General features: G+C 36.7%; 2 protein-coding genes across 5 annotated transcripts in view; one reads left to right on the top strand and one right to left on the bottom strand.

The window, feature by feature from the left end:
- The window catches only part of LOC121865247 (origin recognition complex subunit 5-like), a 16,907-nt gene extending 98 nt beyond the window's left edge, over positions 1-16,809 (bottom strand). The window contains exons 1-12 of one of the 4 annotated variants that reach the window (XM_042364606.1): positions 16,727-16,798; positions 7,379-7,477; positions 6,729-6,900; positions 6,118-6,233; positions 5,574-5,763; positions 4,340-4,470; positions 4,021-4,160; positions 3,393-3,474; positions 3,085-3,216; positions 2,629-2,751; positions 1,585-1,697; positions 1-247 (exon numbers count right to left, since the gene is read on the bottom strand). The exon at positions 1-247 is cut by the window's left edge and continues 98 nt beyond it. In XM_042364606.1, coding sequence (XP_042220540.1) covers positions 202-247; positions 1,585-1,697; positions 2,629-2,751; positions 3,085-3,216; positions 3,393-3,474; positions 4,021-4,160; positions 4,340-4,470; positions 5,574-5,763; positions 6,118-6,233; positions 6,729-6,900; positions 7,379-7,462 — 1,329 coding nt within the window. In that variant the 5' untranslated portion in view covers positions 7,463-7,477; positions 16,727-16,798 and the 3' untranslated portion in view covers positions 1-201. Of the gene's footprint in view, positions 248-1,584; positions 1,698-2,628; positions 2,752-3,084; positions 3,217-3,392; positions 3,475-4,020; positions 4,161-4,339; positions 4,471-5,573; positions 5,764-6,117; positions 6,234-6,728; positions 6,901-7,378; positions 7,478-9,294; positions 14,642-16,487; positions 16,697-16,726 lie in introns of those variants that run through there. The other 3 variants (XM_042364607.1, XM_042364605.1, XM_042364604.1) reach the window with 3 other exon arrangements.
- Positions 16,810-17,019: 210 nt separating this feature from the next.
- On the top strand, positions 17,020-26,424 carry LOC121865246 (dysbindin protein homolog). Its single transcript, XM_042364603.1, has 6 exons — positions 17,020-17,154; positions 18,146-18,296; positions 18,519-18,651; positions 19,910-20,065; positions 21,010-21,150; positions 21,633-26,424. Exons 1-6 carry the CDS (start codon positions 17,099-17,101, stop codon positions 21,734-21,736), a joined length of 741 nt encoding a protein of 246 aa, XP_042220537.1. The 5' UTR covers positions 17,020-17,098; the 3' UTR covers positions 21,737-26,424.
- The last annotated feature ends 329 nt before the right edge of the window (positions 26,425-26,753 follow it).

Raw genomic sequence — 26,753 nt, 5'->3', positions numbered from 1 at the left:
GTGTTTGCAAGTTGTTCATTATGACATAAAAGATTTTGATAATAGTTTTTTTGGGGAGGGGAAATTATTTCATCCTTGTACATTACTTTTTATGATGGCTAGGCAACTCAGTACTTGAATGCAACATTCAAGAATTTTTCAGATTATAAAAGTAATTGTACCACACCATTAAGGCACTCACATCAAGAGGCGACACACTGGCTATGAGTAGTCATACAGGTAACGTACGATGTCAAAACTAACCATCCTGGAAAAAAAGAGAAAAAAAAAATTGGTTACATCAATCGATAATACTTTTCAAACTATTATTAATACGTCAGGTCTCCATGGCCCAGTCGACAGTACACCCATGATGTGAAACATGAGTTCAGCCCTGTGCCAGTCAAGGTTGGTGAGGTTTTCGTACTGTGGTGTGTGCTGAGCAGGACATCAGTTACATCACTGCCCTAGGAGAAACTGACCCTTCTTTTTTATCTGGTGATTATCACCCCACTTACTGTAGGAAACATTATCCAGGTACAGTAATTCGGTATTTATTATGACAGAATAACAAAATTTAAGGTTTTCAATAATATGTATATACTATTGGGAAATTTAAAGACGATATAAATGATATTAATCAGGCAATTGAAGACCCTTCCACGACCCACCCGAAGCCTAGTGATGAACATTGGCAAAGACCTTGACACACCCCCCCTCCATATTTTTCTCATCGAATTTGTGCGATTCACGAGGGTCGACCCGGAGATTCCAAAAAAAGCAGTAAAATCCGGCAAAAAAAAAACAAAAAATCAATTCCTAATCCACCTACAGTATATGACTCATGATAAATATGTGGAATAATCCACTTAAATAAAGTCACTTAATTATAAGAACAATTCATCTCTGACAATACTCATTGCAGAATTAGTAAGTATAACCTTCAATATTAGGTTATTTGATCGCTAACATGAAATATGACAGGTGCACAAACAATTCAGTTGCTGGAGTGAACTATCTACTGGAATTTGTTCCTAAAAGTTTAATTATTTACCTATTATATAGTACAACATTAATTTATAATAAGACTGCTGTCAAAATAACAATATTTTGAAGTTGAACTGAATTCACATAAAATTCCAGGTTTACAGGTATTTGTAAAATTCACTGGCTTTTCCAAACCAGTATATTGTCTGTATATCCACAAACTAAATCAATAAAGAAAAATCTGAACAATAATGTTTCAAGGAAAATTTTGTTTCACTTCCTCACGGGATAAATACACTTACCGTAAATGTTGAAACAAATATGCAAAATGGATTCCTCACATGGGTTTCATTATCCAAGTCAGGAACGACTTAAACACCTTGTGTACACTTTTTGTATATGTATTAAGATGCTGAAGTCATGTGTAGAAAACAGCACCAAGACTAAACTTTGGCAGAACAAACATACTAGAAAAGGTGGCCAAATCCCATAATATATCCTAACAAATACACGGAGGCGTAACTCTATATTATACCAGAGAACGATTATTACTGACATTACCCGGGACTACAATTTAACTACACCAAAATACACGGAAGTACACAAACGTTGACATACCTGGCAACACTCCGTATGAAGTCTAGAGGAACGGCACATTTGTATTTTGGAGCATCCAGCTGATCATCTCCTCCAACTTGTGTCACCAACCTCAGGGTCACAAGGGTAGAAATCTGCAGGGGAAATCTTGTCATGTCACTCCATTCAAAAGAATGTGAATTATACGTTAAACTATGATATGAGGGTGATTAAAACGCCTTCCGTAGTTAGAGAAAATGTAAGACAACAAAAACGAGGGAGTCAGTGTTGGTCTTAAGTCTGGTCAACTGTACAGCAGCAGGAAAGGTTGTGCAAAGGTGACAGAAAATAATCCAGGTTATAATACACAAGACAAACTTTGGATGACATCACATCATAAAAACTGAAACAAAATAATAAAATACAAAAAAGTTTGATATTTTCAGGATTCCCATTTGATCAAATCATTACTGTTAAAATACACAACTCATCACCTTTAGACCATATCTCTCAAGAGGGTGCTGTAAGTTTATTTTTTTTTTGAGGGGCGCACACTGGTTGCAATCCACACAGTTAGGAATGGAGAGAGAATGGATGGATGGATGTGTAGTTCTTTGAAGCAATGGGTAAACCAGATTAATATTTGTGGTTTTGTTTTCGAAGAGGAACACCATAGCAGAACACATCTATTACAGTCGAAAAAAATTTATGAAAAACTGAAAATGAGTCCTGTTGACCTTATGACCTGTTAAGGGCAGTGAGGATACAGTACATGAAGAGGCAGTTTGACCAACAATATAATTGGCCGCTTTCACAGTTAAATATCCCTTCACAGCTGGGGTAAGTGGACTTCCCTGGGCAGAAACCAACAACCCTGAAGACAAGAGGTGAGTCCTGTAACCTCTTAGCTGCTGCACCCAAAAGAATTAATAACAGAAAATGATGGGAAAGTCTGTGTTTGTTTCGGATTTTGTCCATCACACATTATAAGCGAAAATGTCTCAGTTTTATAGCTGGGTGTGTCTGTGAGGGGAAGGTGTCTAGTTCTAGTGCTTATCATGCTCCCTGGTCTGTCATGTCACTTACTTGGGAAAATACATTTGCAGTTGGCGTAACTTTATCATCAACGATGGAATAAAAGATGGCCAGCAGTCGGTCCAAGGGAAAAGGCTTTGGCCCAACCAGCTGACTACTGGATCTCTCCTTTGCCTGAAATAAATATTACTCATCTCAAAAAAAAATTAAATAAATTTGAAAATATCCAAGTCATATGGGTTCCAGTACTAATAGGCCCTAACTTAACTTAATATATCTTTACATAATAACTAAGGGATTAACTTATGTCAAGAGCATTATTTATAGAAAATCCAACTTAATATGTTTTGAGTATAGAAAAATCCTGATCTGTGGTACTAACAAAGTTCTTAAGAGAATAAGTTAAAAGATTTCCAATGTTCTAATATTCTCTCAAATAATGATGAAACAAATTGTAACAGGGTACTTAATATATCAACACATTTACTAGGAGCCTTAAAACCTTACCTTTATCTTAGCCTTTGTATTGCGCTGCTTCCCGTGGTGTTTCATGAAATATCTCTTATCAGTGCGAGCTGGATTATAAGATGCCAGATACGCAGCAATCAACAGAAACTTTGAGTAAAATGGCAGTTCCATCTAGTAAAAAAAATTTAAAATATTCATATAAATAAACAATACCTGAAAGAAGAGAAATAAAGCAGGTAAAGGTCTATTAATAATTTAACTTACACGATTTTTTATAGAGAGATAAAATGATAAAACAATAATAGATGAAACCTATAAAATGTAGAGGTATGAAAATAGATTCTTACCTTACTGGTCAAACCTGCCTTAACCAGAGCCACGTCCTGGGGAGCCGTCTCGGTCAGCTGCTGCATCCTCTCATACTGTGCGCTGGAGAACATAGGTGTCGGTGATTTTCTCATTAAATAAACAATCATTTACTGTATATAATTTATAGGTACAGTACTATGCCCTAATTGCCCCATGGTTCAGTTGGTAGTGTACTGGACATGCAAACTGAGAGACACTGGTTTAGAGGTATACCAGACAGGTTGATGGGGCATTATTGTGCAGTAGTGTCAATGCTCTGAGCTAGCACTTCTTGTCTAGGGAATGTCACTCCTTGAAATGTGGGGAACAATTCATTAAGTTTAATATTTTCTTTTTACTGTGAATAATGAACAATATAGAATGGTAGGATATGATGGTTTGATTATACAATGTAACCAGAGAAAACTATCAGCGAGTTGCCATGATAAAGACAGACGACATTAAGTGTTTCACGGTTGGTCATCAGTGCGTAGCAGAAGGTTCCTGGTACCCCTCACAAGCTATGAGTCAAATGTACTGATCTAATCTCCCAAGACTGAAGGGAGAGAGATTCTTCCATTGGTTGAAGATAATGAAACACAATATCATATACCGTACATCCAATACCTTGACACTTCTCTGAGATACACAGAACTCATGGCCTTCTTCAGATGTGGTTCAATGTTCCTCCACAACCTGCGGATGTCATACTCCTCAGCATCACCTTTTTCCACGGGCTCACAGTAAGCCTTGAAGTTTAGTTGGACCTGGAAATTTAGACAAAAATAATGAAGGTATACCATTAAAATTACATTCATCTATGCAAACACACAATATACAGTTAAACAATTATTCTACTCTTAATAGCAATAAAGTAAAAATAATAAAATTTTAGTCATAGAGCAATAAGTCTAAGGTAATGGTACTTGTATCCTCTCACACTTACCTGGTGTTGTAACTCAGGAAACCCTTTTGTCGCCAGGTAAAACACACTCAGGACCAGATTGATGTAGTTCTTATAAAATTCCTCGGAGTACCTGGGTGGTCTTTGTCTCATTAGGATTTCAACCAATTCATCTGAAAATTATTCACAGTAATGGTTGTATGTATTTTTCATCATCATCATCATCATCATTGTTCTATGGCCATTTTCCACACTTGCAGTGGCCAGCTTAAGTGTTACTTCAAATGAAAGTAATATAAAAATTGTGTCATACTTCAATTAACATTATTCAAACTTTACACTGTCTTACAAGGGTAATACTGCACTGTACACTAGATGGTTTTCTTAGGGCTCTGATTTAGAACAAAGACGCAGCAATTGGTAAGGAATCTAGGAGTGAAGATTGATTGATTGATTGATTGATTGTGGTAATTACATCCCTGGCGACTCAACAGCTTATGTCATATGCCACTAAATTCTAGGAGCGAGGAAGAATTTATATTGACCTTGAGTACAATTACTCAGCACTACACTATGAAAAGACTTGCCAAGAGTGAAAATATAGTGATTACAATGAAAAAGTCTTGATAATTTAACACAAGTGCAGTATGTCAACACAATAAATTCTGACAATTAGTTCCGTGTTGAGAAAAATTTCAATCTCTCTCTCTACAAACAAAAAAATACCATGAACTGTTGTCAGGGATGGATTTAAAGCTGACCATAACCTACAAATTTAATCTTTTGTTCCAGATGGCTACCAGAAGATGGTTCTCTAAATATTTCACCAACTAACTGATATACTTAGCTACGATACAACCTTTTGAGTGATAACGACTTAAAACATATGCTAGTTTGGTTTCATCATGAGCACCACTTGCCATTTACTTGCATCAAGGAGTAAAAACTCATAAAAAGAAGAGGGTAAGTTAGAAGAGATCAAAGTCAACTGGTCACTCTACCATTGTTTCTGACACAGGGAGAGATGAGACAGAATCAATTCACCAGGATGTTACAATGCCATTGACAACAAGTATCTGAAGAGCATGACTGTACTCCCTCTCATCCTCCTCCTCTAGCTCATTATACCTTCACTCTTTCTTTTCTCTGGGTCTATACTCAAAGAGTGACACATCTCATTGTACACTAAAACATATATTTCTACAGGTATACCTTTAATATACCCACCAGTCAAGTGATATAACACATACAAAAGTACTGTAGAAGAAGTTCCAACCTTTCGTATACTGTGGGAAATGGATAACGATCGGCTCCAAGAATCCAGTGGCGGCTCGGAACTTGTCGATGGGTAGTGTTGACAAGAAGATGACCACAATATTTACATCCCGAGTTAGTTCTTGTAGCCTACACAACACTGGTAGAATGTTTGCATCACAGTCACGCAGTCGCTCACTATGTTCTAACACCTGTCGCATAAATAAAAAAAAAAATCACTACAAAAACAAAATACGAAACTAAATTCGTAAGTCATGTTCAAATACTGATGTGGTCTTTACTTCAACTAGGAAAATATTAAAACAAATATGTATAAAAATCTAGCTACAACATCTCAAATGCCTATAGATACAAAATTTCCTTCTGTCCTACGAAAATAAACGCATCAAAATGCCACTATGAAAAGACCTAATTATAGTCCTTCAGTTACCAGTAGACTAAAATGCTGCTATTAAATCCCATACAATTACCCATAGATTAATAAAAGCTAATAATAAAAACATAATGCGGGTATTACCAACACTCGTACTTCCTCCTCTACTTACAATGGCCATCCGCTGTTTCGTTTTACTTCCAATATTTCTAATGTGCCCAACAAAATCCCCCAGGTTGTCACACGATGCATAAGACGAATAATTATTGTTGCTGGTTGGTACGGTCCCTGTGGGCGAAGGAATGTTTACTGCACTGTCACCGAGATGAAGAGAATGTGAACAAATGTCTGAAGGGAAAAAATGACATAGGGAACATTCTGTATGAGACACACTGTTCATTGTATACTGTACTGATGATCAATTGCAGACAGATAAGTAGGTCAATATATGTTAGAGAGAGACAAGAGGAGAAGAGTGGAGGAGGGAGAATGAGGAAGGAGGGGTGGAGGAGGGAGGAGGAGGAAGGAGGGGTGGAGGAGGGAGGAGAAGGGTTTGGAGGAGGGAGGAGGGCAAGGAGGAAGGAGGAACAATATGAAGAAAATGAGGAACTACTAAGACGAAAAAGAAACAGTAAAAGAAAGAAGCAAATTATTTACAAGTTGTATATAAACTCTGGTTACCAATATGTAGTGCAGAGACTTACAGTATATTAAAATACCTTGTGGGTTTGTATTGAAAATATTTATTTCTTATTAAGTATGACTAACACACAGGACCCATACCACTGAGCTGATTGAGTATGGTCTCGTACATGACCCTGGAGTTGTAGAATTCAATACAGTTAACATGACTCGTTAAAACACCAAGCCTCTCCAACACAGCGGTAGTGACCAAGGTCTTCCCAGTGCCGCTGTGGCCGTACATAAATATACTGCTTGGTAAAGGACACTCATCCTGGAATAAAAAAATAAAAAATAACGTGTAAACATAATTATTAACTAACATATTAAATTACTTCCCTCCCAGAAACCTTAAGAATAACAGGGAATAGTGTATAAAGTGCTGCATGGCAATCATACAAACTGAAATACCCAACACAATTGTTTATTTGGAAATGTATTGTACCATAAAAAGTGACTCATTAATACTATGTACCTGTACCTACAATGACTCAAAATGCTTTACAGTGAATCATAGTTAAAATAAACAAATTTGTGAAAATGACAAGGCCTCATCATGGTTTATATTAGGTAGGTAGACAACCCCAGCAAGAAAAATCACACGCAGGATTTCACAGACTTCATGCTTTATACCGAGGAGTTATAAATGGAACTCTTACTTGATTGGATTAATAAATTCATGAGTATATTTTGGGAAGTAAATTTAACCACAAACAATAATTCTATAACAAGGACACGGCCGGTACTCTCACCTCCCCCAGAAGACTGGCCAGGAGTTTGATCTGTGGTGCTCGGCAAGGTATCTCCATCACCAGATCACTCACGGTTTCCACCATACTTGACTACTGCTGCTGTGAGTACAAGGCAAAGAATAACTGTTAAAAAACTGTATTAACATCACTACACTCTATTGTATATCAAGATAAAGAGAACCGAAACCTAAGATAGAAAATATGGGAGAATAATGCAATGTAGAACCATAATTAGAACTGTGCAAAATTAATAAAATTATAAACAAACATCAACTAAAAACTATGGAAGCTTCACCCTTATAAGTTCTCATTAGGGAATAAAACAATTAACAAAACTGGGTATGATAGCTCAAGTTACAACTATGTGTGGATACTTTTACTTGCTGTCATATCACTTTCTCCACTTGTCCTGCATTTCTCTCCCCTATTATGTTACTCCTCTGAGGGTTCCTTTTCCCTTATTTATCTCACACTTGTTCGAGTAAACACAATAGACAAGATAAATAAACACTACCTACAGTAGGTCTTGGTAGAGGTCATGTGCTCACGAATATTGGTAGGATAACTAATGAACACATCTTTAAACTCATCAGTCTTACAAGTGCTCCTGCTTTCTTTGGTTTTGCTTCTATACACTGGTGTAGAATCATTATCTATTCTTTAAATTTTTTTCTGCTATAACACAGGATGGCCGGAGTAAAGAGCAAACACAGACTCATTCTTCACCTGGTGTTATTCAGTCTCTTACTGCTATGTTTATAGTATATGTTCTGTTATGGTGTTTCCTTTACAAGATTAAAGATATCAACAGTATCTATTTTATCTCTGTCACCTCACACAACCTGGCACCACCCATCAACAGACTACAGTAATGGAGAGGAAAATCTGTTATACCGAAGGTCCGTTAGATGCCAAACCTCCATCTAATGAACTCGACTGTATACACCGGTAGATATGAAAATCCGTTACATAGAAGATCCTTTAGTTGTGAAACCCCATCTAACAGATTATATGGGAAGAGAAGTGCATTATCTGAAGGTTTCATTGTAGCTGTACTGATAAATTGCATACTGGTGAAGGACACAGCCCTTGTTCAGTCCTACAACACTCATCCAGCAAACAAAGTCCCAGGTTTGATTCTCAGTTGGGACTAGAGTCTCTCACCTCGTATTTAGCACTTGTACACTCAACAATAAAATGACCTTATTGTGTGTGCTCGGCCAATGGTAGGATAAACCTTTGCTGGGTTACTGATCACTGATAAATGCTAAGGGTTGGGGGATAAGCATTTGTTCTGGCACCCTGCATGGTATCTTCCTCTTGGTCAGGTTCTGTGTCCAGGTCTTTTAATATAACTTGTGAGGAATGATTAATTTTTGTTATGCCTTTCTTAACATGTTAGTATCAATTTCTATCATGCCAAATCTCATCCCAATGAACATGGTAAATTTCACTAAGTTAAAAGTTCCAACATCTTAATGTTACCTGTTGGGTGTCATCAGGTCACTATAAGATGCAGTACTTTAATAAAAAAATATCTATCCTGTATAGTATTCCCAGCACAGTAAGTTTGAGTGCATAATAAAATGTTCTTATATAGGCATCACAATAGGAATAGTTACAGAAAATTGTAGCTTGATGAAATATCTTTAAGTTATGATATACCTTAATAGAAAATTGTCAATAAACTCATTTTCACAGCAGCAGTGTTGATTTTATTGTAGTCCGCATTCACTACTCAGACAGAAGAACATACACATTGTTGAGGAGGAGCTGTGTCACTTCTTGCAATGCTTACTCTCTTTCTTAAAGGGCAGAGGAGAAAGAGTACACTAAACAAGCTGTCCCAACACAACACTTGAGATATAAACATCATGCATACGGTACAAAACATTCCTGGATATTAAAACAACAAGTTCATGAAAATGGTATATTGAAAATAAAGTACATGTGAAAATCATAATGTCATGATTAATGCAAATCCACAAATTTTATACAGTCTAAGTCTTTCTCACTGTAATAATTGAGGAAGAAATTAAACAAATACCTCAATGCAGCACCTTCCTCTATGACATAATTTTCTATCCTTATAGTATTAAAAACTATACAGCTCCTTAGTCAATATTATACTCAATACCATCAGATTTTCTTTATTGCACTTTCATAAACAATAATGTCCATTGTTAAACATCGCCTTTACTTATAATAATTTTTTAAAGCCTTCCCAGCCCTGTCCTGTGATGGTGTGGGCCTGGCCGGAGAAGAGAAAACACTACCAATCTTATTTGACACCATCAGGTAGTGTAATCAACCATCCCTGTCCATGTATGTAAGTGTCTTGTTCAACAAGGATGAACTTCCTCACCACAAGAGGGATATTGTATTAGTTTCCAAAGCTTAAAATTTAATTTGAGCAATTATATCCCTGTTTTAGTCGTTTTAATTAATGAAAATAGCAAAACGTAAAAACTACGGCAAGGGTTTCTTGTGAGAAGCATCGGTCAAAGAGATATCAATGGTTGCAGGCAAATTCCTAACCTATATCTTGTCAGTATTAAAGTTTTTATTTACTGAAAACCGATAATATTTTTTCCCCTTTGCCAGGTGTGGGGAAATAATGATACATATGGCAGGTCTCTAGGGGGCACCATTGCTCAGTTGGTAATGTTCGGGACTTTCAACCTAAGAGACAAAAGGGTTGTCATGCGATACACTGTGCCAATCATTTATCATGTCATATCATGTCAATACACCGGACTTGGCCGACTCTTTTCGGCTGCGAAATTTCATCAAATATTTCCATGTTATGTCAAAGTTTGGTTATGTTTTAATACAGAAATGTTGCTTTACTATGTACAGTACTTGTAGAGATTTCAGAAGATTTCACATCAGAGGTACAGTACAGCATTCATTAAGTCTAGGGACCAAGACCTTATACTTGACCCCATGTAAGAAACTACGTATACTGGGAGATAAAATTAAGGGCTGTCATTTTTAAAAGCCTTGCATATGACAGAACTATACTTAACTAAACAAAGTCTCAAATTGGAAAAAAAAAGCACATAAAAAGTTAGCATATATATATATATATATATATATATACAGTATATATATATATATATAAGTAAATATTTGGAGATTTGCTGGCTGAAGGTTTAAAGGGGCCATTAACCTGTGTCTGAAGTTGATGTATATAGCATGACAGGTAAAACTATACAGTGCATAGATATAGGAAAGTATACAGTACAGTACTTGAATACATGTCATAGTGAAGTACGCCCAAACATAACAAGGCTGATGTAATGTAGGCGTCACCGGTAGCAAGAACATCGTGTCATGAATAAATAATAATGTTGATTATGATCATATAGTCCAGTATACATAACTGCTCTGATGCTGGATATATTACACTGACCATCACTTATCACCGGTTAAATAATGCTATTTACCATTAATTTCCACGATTCTTTGGTTCTGGCACGATTTTTTTTTTACAATTTTACAAGTCTTACATGGCACAGGAGGCTATAAAAATGAGAATTCTCTTGTGCACAGAAATGGTTTTATAGCAAGCTCATAAGTCTGAAAGCAGTTAAGAGCACTCACTTGTTACTGAGTGTACAAGCTGGGCGTAAATACAATGTCCCTCTTGATAGCTGTGGAGGCAGCCTCCATCTTTTCCCGAAGGTTCGGATCACCAATGAGGTGGGCGGCATTCTTGACATCCTTAAATGTCTCGTCTAACCGCTGGATGCACTTCACGGTGATTCCTTCCTGCACGTCTGTCAACTCCATTATCTTATTAAATGGCATCCCATGAGCCCACTCGTACACTACTTCTGTCAGGCCAAAATTGAACTGCTCTACAAAATCACCAACAGCCTCTGGCAGGCCACACGCCTTCTGTACCTCTCCAATATGACTGGCCACACTCTGGAACTGTTTTATTCCCTTTTGTAGTTCTGGTGTCAGATTTGGATCACTACAATGCTTTTGTTGGAAGACCATACTGGACAACAGTGCAGCAATTATTTCAACTGGACTGTCAGCAAACACATTTTCAAGGACAAGTTCAGTCACCATCAGTTCATGGTTACCCATCTCACAGGCCACTCGACCTTTAAGTGTTACTGTATTGTTATTTTCAATGTATCCAAGCTTTTTGAGCACTTGGATTCTCATCTGGTACTCAGGGTGGAGCTGTAGTGCCTCTTCTGACATGAGGAACTTGAGACGACCAATTTCCTCTTGAAGGCTCAACTTTACGAAGGTAATACCAAAGTGCTCTCTGAACTGTGTGCACTCTAGACAAGACTGTTCCATAACTCTTAGTTTTAGATTTTTAAGGATATCAATTTCAGTGACAGCTGCCAAGTCCCTAACTCCACAGTCATTTACCAAGTCGAGATAGGACAGATTCTCTCCACCAGACTCATTCAGACGCTGCAATTCATTAATCACGCCCATAACAGACGGTGAAGGTGGATCATCTCTAAATCGTGGGATTTGTCGTTTTTTGATGTTGTCAATTACTTTCTCTCCATTCACTTTGATCACTTTGTTTGTGATAGCTGCTAAATGCTGAGGAGTCATTTCCAATGATGCGTGTTCTGACGTGTTTTCCAATATATCAAAATCTACCTGACTAGCTGCAACGGCTTCCTTTAACCTAAGTTGTTCTTTTGTCAAGGAACTGGATTCTTTTCCATCTTTTAGGATAAGCACAGTCAGCTTATTTCTATCTTTCACATCAATTTTCAGCAAACATGCCAGGCGAAATTGATACTGGTTAAAGCATATGATGACAATCCTCCCTGGAGTCATCGTCTTCATGACACCGGGAAACCCAAGCACGTTTTCATAGACATACCTGCGCTGCCTTTCATACTCCTTAGCACAAGCATAATATTTTTCTATGTCTTTACACATCATACATTCAAATTCTGGCTCTTTACCGAGTCTCTCTTCTGCTTGTTTTAGTTCTGCTTCATACTTACTCTCATTAGCCATCTTCAGAACCTCAGAGAAAGACCTCTTCATCATGTCCTCCACGCTGATGCTCTCAACACGCAAAATGTTCAGGATCATAGAATATGTCAACTTGAACTGTGACTCCAATTTTGTAGGCTTCCCTAACATCATATGGTGAAGTTCAGACAACTCTGGTACTTCGTTCTTACAAAGAATGATGACTGTTCCAGTCGAGTCCAAGCCTCTGCGACCAGCACGCCCTGCCATCTGGATGTACTCGCTGGGTACCAAGTCCCGAAATGCTTTTCCATCGTGTTTTCTGATGGAATCAAATATCACACATCTTGCAGGCATGTTTACACCCATTGCAAAGGTTTCTGTCGCAAACAGAAGCTTTACAAGGCCTTTGGCAAACAGCATTTCTACAACCTCCTTAAGGATGGGAAGAATACCACTATGGTGAATGCCAATACCTTTTTGTAGTAAACTTCTCATGTAAATCACCTGAGGCAGCTCTTTATCTGTCCCCTGAAGTCTGTCTGTGCACTTTTTAATAAATGAAAAGATCTCTCCCTTTTCCCTTTTTGTCGTCAAGTCTTGGCTCATCAGCTGAGTAGCATTACTATCACACCGCTTTTTAGACAGAGTGAATGCTACGATCGGCAGCAAGTCTCTCTTACTTAAGTGATCAATGAGACCAATCCACATATTTTTCTCTTGCTTCTCTCCCATGTGTTGCCGGCCCTGCTTTGGTCCCTGCAGCGTGTGGCCTTTCTTCTTTTCGTTCTTTGCAGCCACGGCATCATTGTAACCCTTGTTGATAAACCTACCATTAGCGTCTACCAGCAAAAAGCGTTCGTCTTTGCTCTTACCTCCCGTGCCGGTGTACAAGAAGTGTTCTAAAGGTACGGGACGCTTGCTGGTACTAATGACGTATATTTTTCTCTTCTTAATCCTGCCAATCCAATCTGCAAATTCAATTGTGTTGGGCACAGTGGCAGACAACAACACAATATTCACAGTACTGGGGAGCATGATGAGCACCTCCTCCCAAACATGTCCTCTTTCAGCATTATTGATATAGTGAACCTCGTCGAAGATTACCCATTCTAAATCTCTTATAAGATCGCTACCATTGTAAAGCATAGATTGCAAAATTTCAGTTGTCATGATTAAACAGGAAGCTTTTGGGTTGATCTGAATGTCGCCAGTCAAGAGGCCCACATCATCAAACTTTACTTTGAAGTCTCGATACTTCTGATTTGAAAGAGCTTTAATGGGAGAGGTATAAGCTGCTCTTGTCATGTGCTTTAAAGTTAACGCAATGGCATATTCTGCCACCACCGTCTTGCCGGCTGAAGTGTGTGCAGCAACAAATACACAGTCGTGTTTTTCCAAATGTAGGATTGCTTGCTTCTGAAAAGTGTCCAGTTCAAATGGATACTTACAAGCAGGATTAGGAACTTGCGAGTTAAAGTCGTCAACTGGTTCATTAACGTCAATATTTTCGGCCCACTCTGTATTCTTCACCACTATAGTTGAAGACCTCGAGGCGTCACTGATATTCAATACAAATTCATCTTTTTTCGGAGGAGGTTCTATGTTGAAATTTTTAACAAGTGAAGTATCTTCTTCATTCAAGTTTTCAAAAGTTAATATAAGTTCTTTCTTTACTACCTTTTCCTCCTTCTCATCAAAGATCTTGAGTACACTCTCATCCACCTGCAGCATGTCCGTTATACTCACAACTAGCTCAGGTGCCTTCTCTGTCGGCTTCTCCTCTTTCTCGGGCAGCTGTTTTGGTACCTCAAAGATCATTCCTCGGGAGAGTTTTGGGTGGTGTGAGAGATAATTATTACTATCTAACTGAAACTCTGCCTCAACTGATTCTTTATCCAGAACTGGTTCTGGGAATCCTCCTGGCCAGAATGGGAAGTTAGTAGAGGATCCCCTGACAGTCTCCTCCGGAGGTCCAGGGGCGCGCCTCATGGACAGCGAGTTTTTAGCCGTGGCTCCAGCATCTTTGTTTGGCACTTCACGCAGTCCCGTGATCTCACCAGTAGCAGGGTCGCGCTCTACCTCAAGACATGTACTTGGGGGTAACAGAGAAATATCATACAGGCGAGTGGGATCCGGTTTCCTGGGAAACCACCGACGGGAAAAAATGGGGTCGTGGATGGGTAGTTCCTCAGGAGTCAGGAGATATTCTTCGATCTGATCTTTAAGGCTCGGCAGGACTGGAGGCAGCTTGCCCAGGAGCCTCTCCAGGCAATCCATGGTGCCCTAAAACTTCTGAAAAAGAAGAATACTTAATATTAGCAATTAATAGTGAGAGAACATACAAAATAAGATGATATGATAAATTGTTCAGAAATACAGGTATAGTATACAATATTGTAATGAAAATGAAAAATCAGATTATGAACAAAAACTGCACAAAAGTAATAATTTCTTAGTAACTGAGTACAAGAACAGTTACAGATACACAAGTGTGTGTTAGGTGTTGATATTGTGTTGTGTAGGTACAGTACTGTTTCTGACATACCCAGCCACTTTAACTGCTACCTCCCAAAGTCTCTTGTAGAAGTCATGTTAAAAGAGTTATCTGCACTATGTTGGGAATGGGCAGGAGGATGATAGATGGTTTGTGTTGTGCATGGCAGACTCTGCAGTTTGAGTAGAGGGTTTTAGTTAAGTTGGATTCTGTGTATTTCATATAATCTGCTCTCAATTTACATTTTTTTGGTAAGTTCACAGGTGTCCCTCGTTTAGCACAAAAAAAATTTGACACCCTTTCTTACTTAATGTTAGGTCAAAATTCGGTCTAGCGATAGATCGACACACTATGATGGGGGAAAACCAGAGATGAGGTGGCCTATTAGATGGTCTGTTGTTTTTGTTGTTGACACATGTAATAAAACTATAAAAGTTGTGAAAAAATTATTACAAGCCACATTAGAGTCCACGGGTACTATCCCTCGTTTAGTGATAACCTTGCTGAGGCGTTAGGTTGTCAGGAACACAACCCCATCATTAAACAAGGGATAATATCTTTATTACTTTAGCTGTCATTCATGGAAATGAACGACTTCAGGGAAATTCTCTATATAAAGAAACTAGTTTCTTACCTCACTAATAAAAATAAATTGGCAGAGGAATTGCAACATTTTCCCTCTGCTTCAAAACCCTGTTCACTTTCTGGACTTCAAATTTTTTGGATGGAGGGGGAGTGGGCATACAGTGTACATAGTGGATATTTTGCCGTGACCGGCTAAGTTCCTACTAATGCTATTTTACCGTGATTACACTTTGATTGGGTAAGTACTGTCTGTTTAATATGACGGGGGCCCGATCCTCCCAGCTAGGAAGTTAAGTAAGGTTAGGTAGGTTTCTTTGGTTGGTTAGGTCAGATTCTATTACGTTCTAGTAAATGTCGCTTCTTTTATAATAAGTTCCATGCACAACATATATATGGTTAGGTATGTTTATAGCTAAACAACGATCAACTCGAGGAAAAATAAATGCCAAATGCCACAAGTCACGGTCAAATATAGTTCTCGTGCTGTTCGTCGGTAACGGACGATTAGCCAATCAGAGCAGACTCACGGTAAAATAGCATGAGTAGGAACTTAACTGTCACGGCAAAATATCCACTGCCTACAGTATATCCATAACCACTCATTTGCACACAACACCAAAGAAAAATTATTTAGAATTAAACTCTATATAAGAACCTATTTTCATCATTAACTGCAGGTCATGTGCTAAACCGCTAATTACCTCGATATTTGTACTTAGGTGGCTGGTTAATCCTTAAATATTACCACAACTGACTGGGTTTATCATCAATCAGTGGTGACAATGACAACTGCTACCCACCACAATATGGAACTAACAGACCACAAGTACTGTACAATCGGTGAAAATACTTGACCTATGCAATGAATCCATAAGAGTTTCGAATTTTTATATACAAAAATGCAAATATTACAGAACCATAAAGCGGTAACTAGAGATACTGTACCTAGTAACACACTACAGTACATCTGTTTTAACAACCTAAGGCTTCATATTTTAAGTTTTAATTTAATTTTCTACACTAATTCTAATATGACACATAAAAAACACAACTCCTTACCTGTTTTCAGTTTGATGTAGTATATGTAAGTGGTCCAAAAAACGTGAATAAAGACGAAAAATATATCTATGGTGGAGGGCGAGACCGTCCAGTACACAGCTGACACACACCCTCAACACTACCACACATAAAACACCATTTAAACCTAACCACAACCTTAAATCCCTGAAAATAACATTCATACTACTACAATATGATAATCAACATCTGCTGATAGTGATAAAGATGAAGTACAATACCTAAATGTGGTAATAATTGGATAAAATATGAAGGAGTGAGTTAATTTCGACCATCTGGCGGGAAGGTTGACGCAGGCGCAGTGGGTCACCTAGGGAGGTAAACACCGCGTCTCAATCCCCTTACCAACTATAACATATAACATTAAAAGATAAAAATAAAATAAAAATAACAAAACTTAATAATTAATTCAATATAAATAACATCTAATAAATTAAATTACTCAATATAATTCTATAAATTTAAATAAAAATATAAAATATATAAGAGTCTCTAAGCCAAAGTCAATATAGTGATCGGGACAGACTAGTGTGCGCGAGGATGTGGATGTAATAGACATTGATCACTAGTAAAAACTATTATTAATTGATAAAATGTTTGAGTCTCTGAGAAAAAATATACAAACGGTTCAAGATGGAATTACAGCAGGGTGAGTTTAATTGTTATAATACACAGGGACTTTGTAGTTGGTTAGAGTAAAATAATACACAATAGGAAATGTTAATTCTCCTTGCAAAGATGGAATACTTTGAGACTTTATTTTCCTTTATACTGTTGTAAATACATTATTTAGCAAATTTAGAAGTGTATGTGATGATTACTTTCCAATATAAACAAATTTTCTATCAGTATGGTTGGTTAAGTTGCCTCATTATGCTCTTAAATATACCTAATGTTATGTTGGCAGCAGGAAATTGTGCTTCATCTGTTTTATGTAGATTTTAACCATTATCTGACAACTCGATGACACGAACCAACCAAATGTAATATAATGATCAAAGTAAAGCGTAGATAGGTTAAATTTGGTGTCCTCTGAGGTAAAAAATGATTCACCACTGTAGCTTTCTCAGTGCAAATTCAACAATATGGACCAGGGAACTGTCTATGGAGATTTCAGATTTGGTTTTGATATGTATAAGTTTGTTCTATAATTATTTTTACAACAGGTTTGCATTGTATTTACTAACAAGCAAAAAACTGGAAGATCTCTTAAAAATGGCCTCCTTACTTTACCCTCTTCCCTCTTTTATCACTCTTCTTTATCCATGGACTATCAAAGATTTAATCCCTACTCGTGCATTAAATTTTTCTCAACCATTACGTGACCGACCTCCCAAGCAGCTAATGAGCCGATCAGTGGCAAAGATGATAAAAGTAATATAATATTTTAGCTTATTGTTACAGTTATGATGAAATTACTTGCTGTAGTACTGTACCATCACTATATGGTGTCTGTATGCATTAGTCCTGTATGGTACCGTGGTACTCTGTAATGCTCGCGATTTTGCTTTTATTTATTCCACGCATATATTAATAATCAGACGAGCCTTTAGTTTATTCTCATTTGTTTATACAGTATATTATGGTAGAGTATATTAATTTCTAGGTCAGTCAATAGGGTTCATCATGATTTTCTGTAGGCTGCAGAGGCTGTCGGTGGGAGAGAGACAAGCGACGACCCCCACCGAGTCTAACATGAACCTGGCTGCCGGCTCTGACCTCATGCAGATGTACCAGACACAGTGGGCCACCATGCATCATATGGCTGAACAAAATGCTAAAGTTGCTCAGGTGGGCTAATGATTATCTTAAAAAATGGTTGTCTTGTGATTGGTTATACTGTAATACTGTTATCTTATGTGTCATTTTGTGTTGATGTATGAGATGATATTGTTCTTAATTAACTTCAGTATTTCTTTATTAATATTTTCGACTAATCACTTGCATATTTTTAAGGTAATATACCGGTATTAGTTTGTGATGTTATTCTCATCAACCCAGTTTTGTTTCCAGAATATTGATGGGGCGATAACTACCTTGGCAGATGAATGTGAGAGTCAACACAGTCAGATGGCAGAAATTCACTCACTGTTGGCTCACTTACCTAACATTATGGCTCAGTTGCACTCCATGTTGGCAACTATAGGTGAGTTGAATATACTTATATGAGGGTTTATGTATCAGTAGTGTGATAAGGCTTTCATTTTTTACTTGCTATCACCAAGTATGACTGCTTCAAGTTTAGGTTTAGGTTTAGGAGGGAGATAGGAAGGAACTGGTTCACAAATAGGGTGGTGGACAAGTGGAACAAGCTTAGCAACTTTGTAGTAAGTGCTGGAACTCTGGAAAGTTTCAAAAGGAGGCTGGATAGATTCATGGATGATAGAGAGTGGTAGTAACTCTTGACAGGAGCTGCCAGGCACAGGCCAATCGGCCTATTGCAGACTCCTTATTTTCTTATGTTCTTAAGTGATGTTTTGGTTACAGAAACGAAATACTAATTCATCTGGTTATAGAACTTTTTGTTTAATTTGATTTTAATTGATCTCTGAACACATCTGTATTCATATCTTCACTTAAAGTAGCTGTAGTTTATTCCCTTTAGTTTTATAATAATAATAATAATAATTAACGGTTTATTGAAAAAATTCTGCAGCCCGAAGGCTGAAAATATACATTGGACATAAATGACTTATTACATACATTGGTGGTTTAACAAAAGCCTTCATGGTTTACAGTATGGGAAACACAGTCCTATTGACCCTCAGACATTCCATCCAAACACTTAGTGAGAACTGCATGATGTAAATAAAATGTTCCATTGTTCCATCAGGTATGTGTACTATACTCTATGACAGTGTTTTCAAACTTTTTTTACTGCAACCCACAGCCAGAACAACAATTTGAATTGCGACCCATTAAACCTAAGTGTAATGATATGAAATGAGTAAATCAAAGACAAACACTGCTCTCCTTGCAGTCGCTTCCTAGACTGTGGAGTGTATATTACAATAACCAAGCCTAAATTATGGTGCATTTATTTTTATTTTCTTATTTATTTTCGCGACCCATTTTATTTTTTTTCTTATTTATTTTCGCGACCCATTTTTATTTTGCGACCCAATTTATTTATTTCGTGACCCACTGAAGGGTCGGGACCCATAGTTTGAAAACCCCTGCTCTATGACATCTTCCCCTATGTTTTGACCCTTTCAGTCCTAACTCTGTATGATATTATTTTTATTCAGATCGAGCAGGAAATTGTATGAAATAATAAAGCCTTCTACATTGTTGACTACAGTAGAACAATATCATTTAGACTTAGAATTGCTCAACTTATTGAAGACCACTTACAAAACATGATTGTTATTATTAATTGTAAACATTTCCTCGTGTTTCACTAGGTTCTATGAGAGGAGTTTTTGAGGAGGTTGAAGGTGGCCTCATGGAGCTGGAAGATCTAGATGAAGAACTTTCTCTCCAAGAACAAACACTTGACCTCCGGCTGAGTCTCGCTTTAGCACGGGAAAAACACACACACAGACTTAATTCCCTTAAAAGTGAGTCTTATATATACAGTTTGGCGCTTCATTTATGATATAATGTTTTGAACGTAATTCTCATAAAGAGTTGTGTGACATTTGTATGGGTGGGTGTCATGAGAAAGACATTAGAATATTATATAAGGTTTCTATGGTTCTTATGGAAGATTGGTCCATATTATTATATCTCTGGGCATTTGATTTCTTTAAGTGTCTGGGACCTTTGGGTGAATATTCCTAAACAGTCCACATTATCTTCATGCAACGCTGGAGTCAAGCTTTAAAAGTTAGGAGTCCATCTTGTCTTCACTTTTAATTTAATATTGTGACAGTGGATGATGAAACCAACACATTAAAAATTAGGTTTTGCCGATATATATTAAGCATCTAGTCTGATGGTTACCTTGCACTGTGAATATCTATTGGATGGCAATGTTTCCAAACAGTCAGGTCAGATGGTGAACTGCAGTGGGATGACCACTCTTACTGCAGGAAACAATGAGTGTAAACATAGTGACCTCACTCAGCCTCCTTGCCACTCTTAATGTGACATGATTTACCTCACCACATTAATTGTAGGATCACGGGAAAACTGTACATGTGAGTGTTTTCCTCTCCTGTGGCCATGAGGTTTGATGTTCTAGACTCCCTACTTTAGCGTACACATGCAAAATTTTAATTTACCCTGCTGGATACTGGGTTTTACTGCCTTGCAACCCAGTTCAAGTAATGAAGCATCTTTTTAGTGAAGGAAAGTTAGTGTAATATTATAGATAACATTTCTAAAACATTTAGGATTTTTTTTTAAACAGCAGCACCTGAATGTGATGTATACAGTGCAAAAACTTTTGTTCTTGGAGTGTGGATCTCCATAGATGTATGACAAAAATGGGTTAATTTTTACAGTATTATTGTGCCTCTGAGTTACAAGATGTTGTACATTATGGAATTCCCATCACCAGATGAGCTGTCAGTGACTCACCAAGCCAAGATGCTGGCACTGGAGAAGCACAAAGAGGATGAGAGGAAAGAGAGAGAAAAGGTCTTCTCAGATCAGTTCAGTGAAGATATTAAATATTACAAAGAACAGGGTCATGTAACAAGTAAGTCCTGATGGTAATATTTTTTTTTTTAGGTTAGGTTAGTTTAGGTTATCAGTGAGATGTGAGTAGTAACACACCAGTCTTCATTTACCTGGTAAATCTTTGAAGTCATCAACATTTAACATAGCTCTGGTATTTTGGATGGAGAAGAAGGGAGAGTGATGGACCTCCAGGAAACAGTAGTGTAGCGTGTATGATGAGAGACAGTGGCATCAATTTGTCTTTTCGAAATGTCACATTGGTCAGAGACAATAGATAGATGGGATTGAAATAAGACTGTATTCTTTTGATGCTAGTTACCCTGCAGTATACAGTAATGGGAAAAAGGTTGTAAAATTTAAAAACTATGTACATTATATTATTATTTTTTACTGTCAGATCTTTATAGTACTTTTTTGCTGTAAGGTTCCTGTCGTGATAAAAAGTATAATCACGTATTGGATTTTACGAGTTGTTTTTATTTTCGTTTTCTACATTTACAGGAAGAATCCCAAGCACAGAGGATGAGCAGGGACTGAAGTTAGAAGAGGTGGACTTGGAACAGGACACAAGTGAGCTAGACAGTTTCCTCAATGATCCAGCGTGAAAATGTATCTTCACCAGAGGATATTTTGGAGTACAGTAGTTGGAGTGTCTCCAGGTTGTGTTGAGGCTGCTTTTTTAAAACTTCTACATGAAATACAAACTTTTTCCACACTTTGAATTCTGTATTATGATGTGTAGATTCATTGTAAGGTAATGTAGATATGGACTCTATTAGCTTCTTTAAGTATCAATATGAACAGCAGTACTCGGAACATTTGCTGGAGATTCTTCATTTTAGTTTGTCAGTCATATAAGCAAGTATCACTTGTCTGCATTAACCAACAGAATTATCATATAAGAATGGAGGAGAATCTCAGTAAGTGAAAACAGAATGACAAGTAAGAATTGTGGAGCACCAGAAGGTGACAAGAGTTAAAAGGCGACAGTTAAAGGATACAGAAATGAAGTGAAAACAAGGAGTTAATGAAGATAAAAAATGGAAGTATGATCTTTTAAAAGATAAAAAAATATCTTTAAAGTACAGTGAGAAATTAGGGAAGATAAAATTTTAGTGTGGAAATGCTAAACAGCCCATGAAGTGTTGTTGCTCTTCAGTGAGGTCTTAGCATAATTATGTCATCATTAATTTACTGCAGTGCGCTCTAGGAAACACCCAGGGTCGGGTCGGCTATAATTGTTTTTATCCTACTTAAATTACCTGTACAAAGGCTGTGTGACATAGTTACAGTAATTTGTCATTTACAACTGTTGTGTGCCTGATTGCTACAACAATGAGGCAAATGTCTCATTTAAGTTTATCAGCTACCAGTTGATGAAAAGAGAAGAAACACCGACAAAAATTGATCAGGTATATAACCCTAAGACATGAATCTAAATGAACCTGTGTTTTCAGTTTGCATTTTTTTTATTATGTGTTTCCGTTGTCAGCTGAATAACCTTCAGTGATCAGTAATTATAACAAGAAAATACAACTTTGATTCTCTAAATCAGAGACCCCAAATGCATCAAGGTAGAGAGGACTTCTGATGCCACCGCCTCTCAACTTTTCCAAACATTTGCCGGTGGAACGTGCACGTCTCGGACCACTGAATACTTTGACCTGGAAAAGACTAATAATGTTTCAAGTATGTACAATACAGTATGGTTAAATAATGATTAGCCTTTGGGTCTTCTCCATTTTATGAATTGTAAATATAAATAGTAGTTTTATGCATTGATTTGAAAAGTATACTGTATGTATTTCTCAGGAGAATTGGTAAGAATGCACTGCAGTAAACAAATGGTGCTGTAGTTGTGGGTTTGGTTTATTGGCCAGATAAATGAACCTGAAGGACAAATAAATCATTCACTTTACTTCTGTTTGTTAGTGCTTTCATGAGCACCAGAAGCCAGTAGTTCTTCTGTGTGTTGATATTTATAGTAAACATGGAGCAGAATAGTGTCTTTGTCATAGAAGAATGGATGATTTTTTCCACCTTTTGTCACATTTATCTCTTGGAGTTATCAGGTGAGAAATGTGTCAAAAATATTGCTCCACGCTATCTCTTGCTATATACATGTGTGTGAATTTCTCTGATTGTAGCCTTGATTCTGAATGAATCTTACATAGATGATATTCTTCAATTACTTACAGTACTTCTATAAGAGCAGCATACAGAAAAAAGTGGGAGATTATCCATCCTTTGTTATGAGTTTGTCAGCTGTGTGTCTTAGCATTTATAAGTGATACGGAACATCATATGGAGAGTGTACCAAGTGCAGACCTGTCAACCTGTGGTCAGGTTATGGCTGTCAGCTCCTAGTCAGGCCACAACTGTAAATTTCCAGTCATGTCAGAGCTGTCAATATCTGGTCAGGCTAAAGTTCTCATCTTGCTGTCAGTCCAGATCTATCAAATTCTGGACTGGCCAGAGCTCTTAACTTCCAGTCAGACTTGGGCTGTCATCTCTGGCCTAGGAAGTTGATAAATGCAGATGTGAGTGTCATTTTATAGCTGCTGCAGGGATAATGTAAGTCTTATGATAGAATTTTACTATAGTTCTTTAACTATTAGTGAAATATAGCATCAAGTTGGGAAATAAAATTGAAAACTATGATACAGGAAACAGGTGTCTGTTGCTCCCCAAGTTAGATTTAGCTCTTTAGGAGATAACCTGTATACAGAAAATAATGGTGATAACATTTGAGGTATATTTTTAACAACTATTGTAATGCAGATAAAGATGGCTCTGGTTGATTATGAATCTTTTGTAACTTGTTGTTGGTCATTGTACAGTATTTCTTGATCTTGGATTAATATATGATTAGACTGACACAATATAAAGAGCCTTAGGAGGAGTACCCAAGAAAGTTGCCGCTAGTGCAAGTCTTAGTTTTCTTTTCAGGAATGTATTGTGAAGTGCTGATGCTGGACATTTCTGGTGTAGACAGTTTCTATGGTTTAGTTGAGCTTGTAGGTATACCTGTACTGTATTGAGAAAATTTTAGGAAAACTGAATACTATAGTTTTGTTTATAACTACCATATAGTTTTTATTACATATTATATTTACATTTAACTACTCCTAGAAGTTTTATTATTGAGTAATATTTTTTCTATTTACTTTTTATTGTCACATATGAATTTCTATAATGTTAATTAATTTTAACATTATCATTTACTTGCCTTTATGTTCAAATCTTTTTATTGGTTATATATTCTTTATTTTTAAAACTCATGGCTTTGGCACTTTTAAATCCACATGTTGACATTTACTCCTCTTAACCCCTTCACTACAGAGATGCCACTTTTAATATTTTATTTGACTTGCGCCGGATGATTTTATTCAGCACAGAGGGGACCCCGTACACAAGGCGTTAAGAGTTAATGAACTAACCTTCCCATTTTTGAACATGAGGGATTCTTTTTCAACCGTGTTTTAACAGTAAACGACCAATTATTGATCATCCTAGTTATATGTATGAGTTATATCCCCTAGAGGTGTGTTTTGTGAGTTTTAAGTTCTGTTACAAATGTTTTAGTTTCACTTGTAAAATGTGTGGCTGTTGCTGTTTGGGTCCATCCACGAGTCCCTCCAGTGCTCTTCCCTTTTATATGCTTTATGCATCATGTCTGTCAGTAGTCATTGTCAACACCAGTGGTTGTAGTTGTCATTTGCCTCTCATTCAGGATTCATACACGTTCATACATCGTTATAATGATAAATTTGACTTTGCTGACACTGGAAGAACAAAAACAGTAAATTAATTAAATTTGTTTTTCTTCTAAATTTATTTTTGGAATTTTGCCCCTCTGTTTGAACTACATAACTGCAGTACATTGATTGTTTGATAGTCTGTGGTTATAGACTTTGACCGTCATTAATATACTCAACATTATTTTCAGAGGACTTTACTCATTTTCATTTTTTCCTCAACTAAAGAATATTCAATAATTTCTTTCTTGGTGATGTTTGTTTCCCTCAAATAAACAATCTAATAGTCTAAGGTGTTTGTAATGTATTAGTTATGTTAAATTCTTGGTTCAGTATTGAATTATTTTGAATACTTTACTAACATTACTTCTTCATTACTGGTGTATCACTACAAGAGTGATGTGGCATTTACTATAATAGTCATCTTTTGCATTTTTGAAGATGCAGTACCACTGAGAAAACAGTATTTAATCTTCCTCTGTAGTGCCAAATAGACAATTAGTCCATCTTAATCATATATTATACTGTACCAGTAACCAGATTATATTATTATTATGTTATACATACATTTAATAGGAATTGTAAAAGACAATAGCATTTTAATTCCACTGAAAAGTTATATATACAGAATTGTGTGAGTTACTAGCACTATATTTATGTACAGTGTATGATGTAGCTAAACAGGGATATATTCTCATGTTTGTTCAATGTAGATATTGATGAAGGATTGTACAGCCAGTAAAAGTGTTGGGGTGAGATTAACCATTAGTAAAGAATAAGCAGAATTTGGAGATAAAAAGGAAGCATTTGGGGAGAGTGTACAGTATGAAAGCAGAATATTGTAAGAATTCAAATACAATTAATGATGATTTTAAATTGATGGCATGAAAAAAGTAACTACAGGAGGATTTGCATAGTTACTGTTGTAAGAATGTTAAAACAGAAGCTGAATTCAAAAAATCTTGAAGAATAGTTGAAAATGTCTGAGCTTTAGGATGAGTAATGAATATAATAGGTATGTAGAGATTTGTAGTGTGCAACACAGTACATTTTTCTTTTCCAGAATGTCTAGTCAAGTGATGAGATCTATGGCAGTAGAATGTGTAGTCTGGTCTAGGAAATTAAGTTTTCTGGGAAGGTATTTGTGATGAAGATACAATAAGGACAAGTTAAGTCGTGTATAGTGAGTAGATTATGTTGTATCGTGCTGTAATAAGAGTGACCAATAATTAAATATGCCATAAATTATATTATTGTGGTCTGATAAAAATACTCACAGTAAGTGAATGAACCAGGATGTTTATTCGTAGAACTCATTGATGAAGCTAAGAATTGGAGTATTATTATGATGTTGACATGGACACAGGAAAAGAATGCCATGGAATGAGGTGATATGGAGAGCTGAAGGTTTGGTCAGAGAGAATTGATAATTACATGAGGGGGAAGAATGTTTCAATAAAGGATTACATTACATATTATAAACAGAGACATATATCATAGAAGAGGCTCTTTATTAAAGGTTGATCAGGTATTAATTATTGTTTGTTATGTGATTAAAAGTCCTATAATTCAACCTTTGTCATTCTCATATAAACTGGATAGGAAAGGTGTACAGTAACAGTTTAATTGGTGAAGATGTAAAATTGGTAGTCAAATATAGGGGTCTTTTGTCCTCCACTCTTAAAGAATACAGTACCATCACATTTTACTTGGTGGTTAAACCTGAAGACTTACGAATGAATACTTTCTTAAGACTTACGGTAAGTCTAGTCAACCAATACTCTTTTGTTCATGTTAATGGGCTTTTCCTGTATTTTAACTGATATTGAAGATATTTGTATTAATCTACTGCCTTTGTATTTTC

The sequence above is a fragment of the Homarus americanus genome, unplaced genomic scaffold (assembly GCF_018991925.1).
Source record: "Homarus americanus isolate GMGI-L3 unplaced genomic scaffold, GMGI_Hamer_2.0 scaffold16889, whole genome shotgun sequence".
In the NCBI taxonomy this organism is placed as follows: Eukaryota; Metazoa; Arthropoda; class Malacostraca; order Decapoda; family Nephropidae; genus Homarus; species Homarus americanus.
The sequence above is the reverse complement of the archived record's forward strand: the minus strand, read 5'-3'. Positions and strand labels throughout refer to the sequence as shown.

What these genes read in the sequence shown, in the direction of transcription:
- LOC121865246 (XM_042364603.1), top strand. Translation starts at nt 17,099, where the DNA reads ATGTTTGAGTCTCTGAGAAAAAATATACAAACGGTTCAAGATGGAATT. An exon ending in CAAGATGGAATTACAGCAGG is followed by an intron (nt 17,155 to 18,145) that starts GTGAGTTTAATT and finishes GATTTTCTGTAG; the next exon opens with GCTGCAGAGGCTGTCGGTGG. An exon ending in AAAATGCTAAAGTTGCTCAG is followed by an intron (nt 18,297 to 18,518) that starts GTGGGCTAATGA and finishes TTTTGTTTCCAG; the next exon opens with AATATTGATGGGGCGATAAC.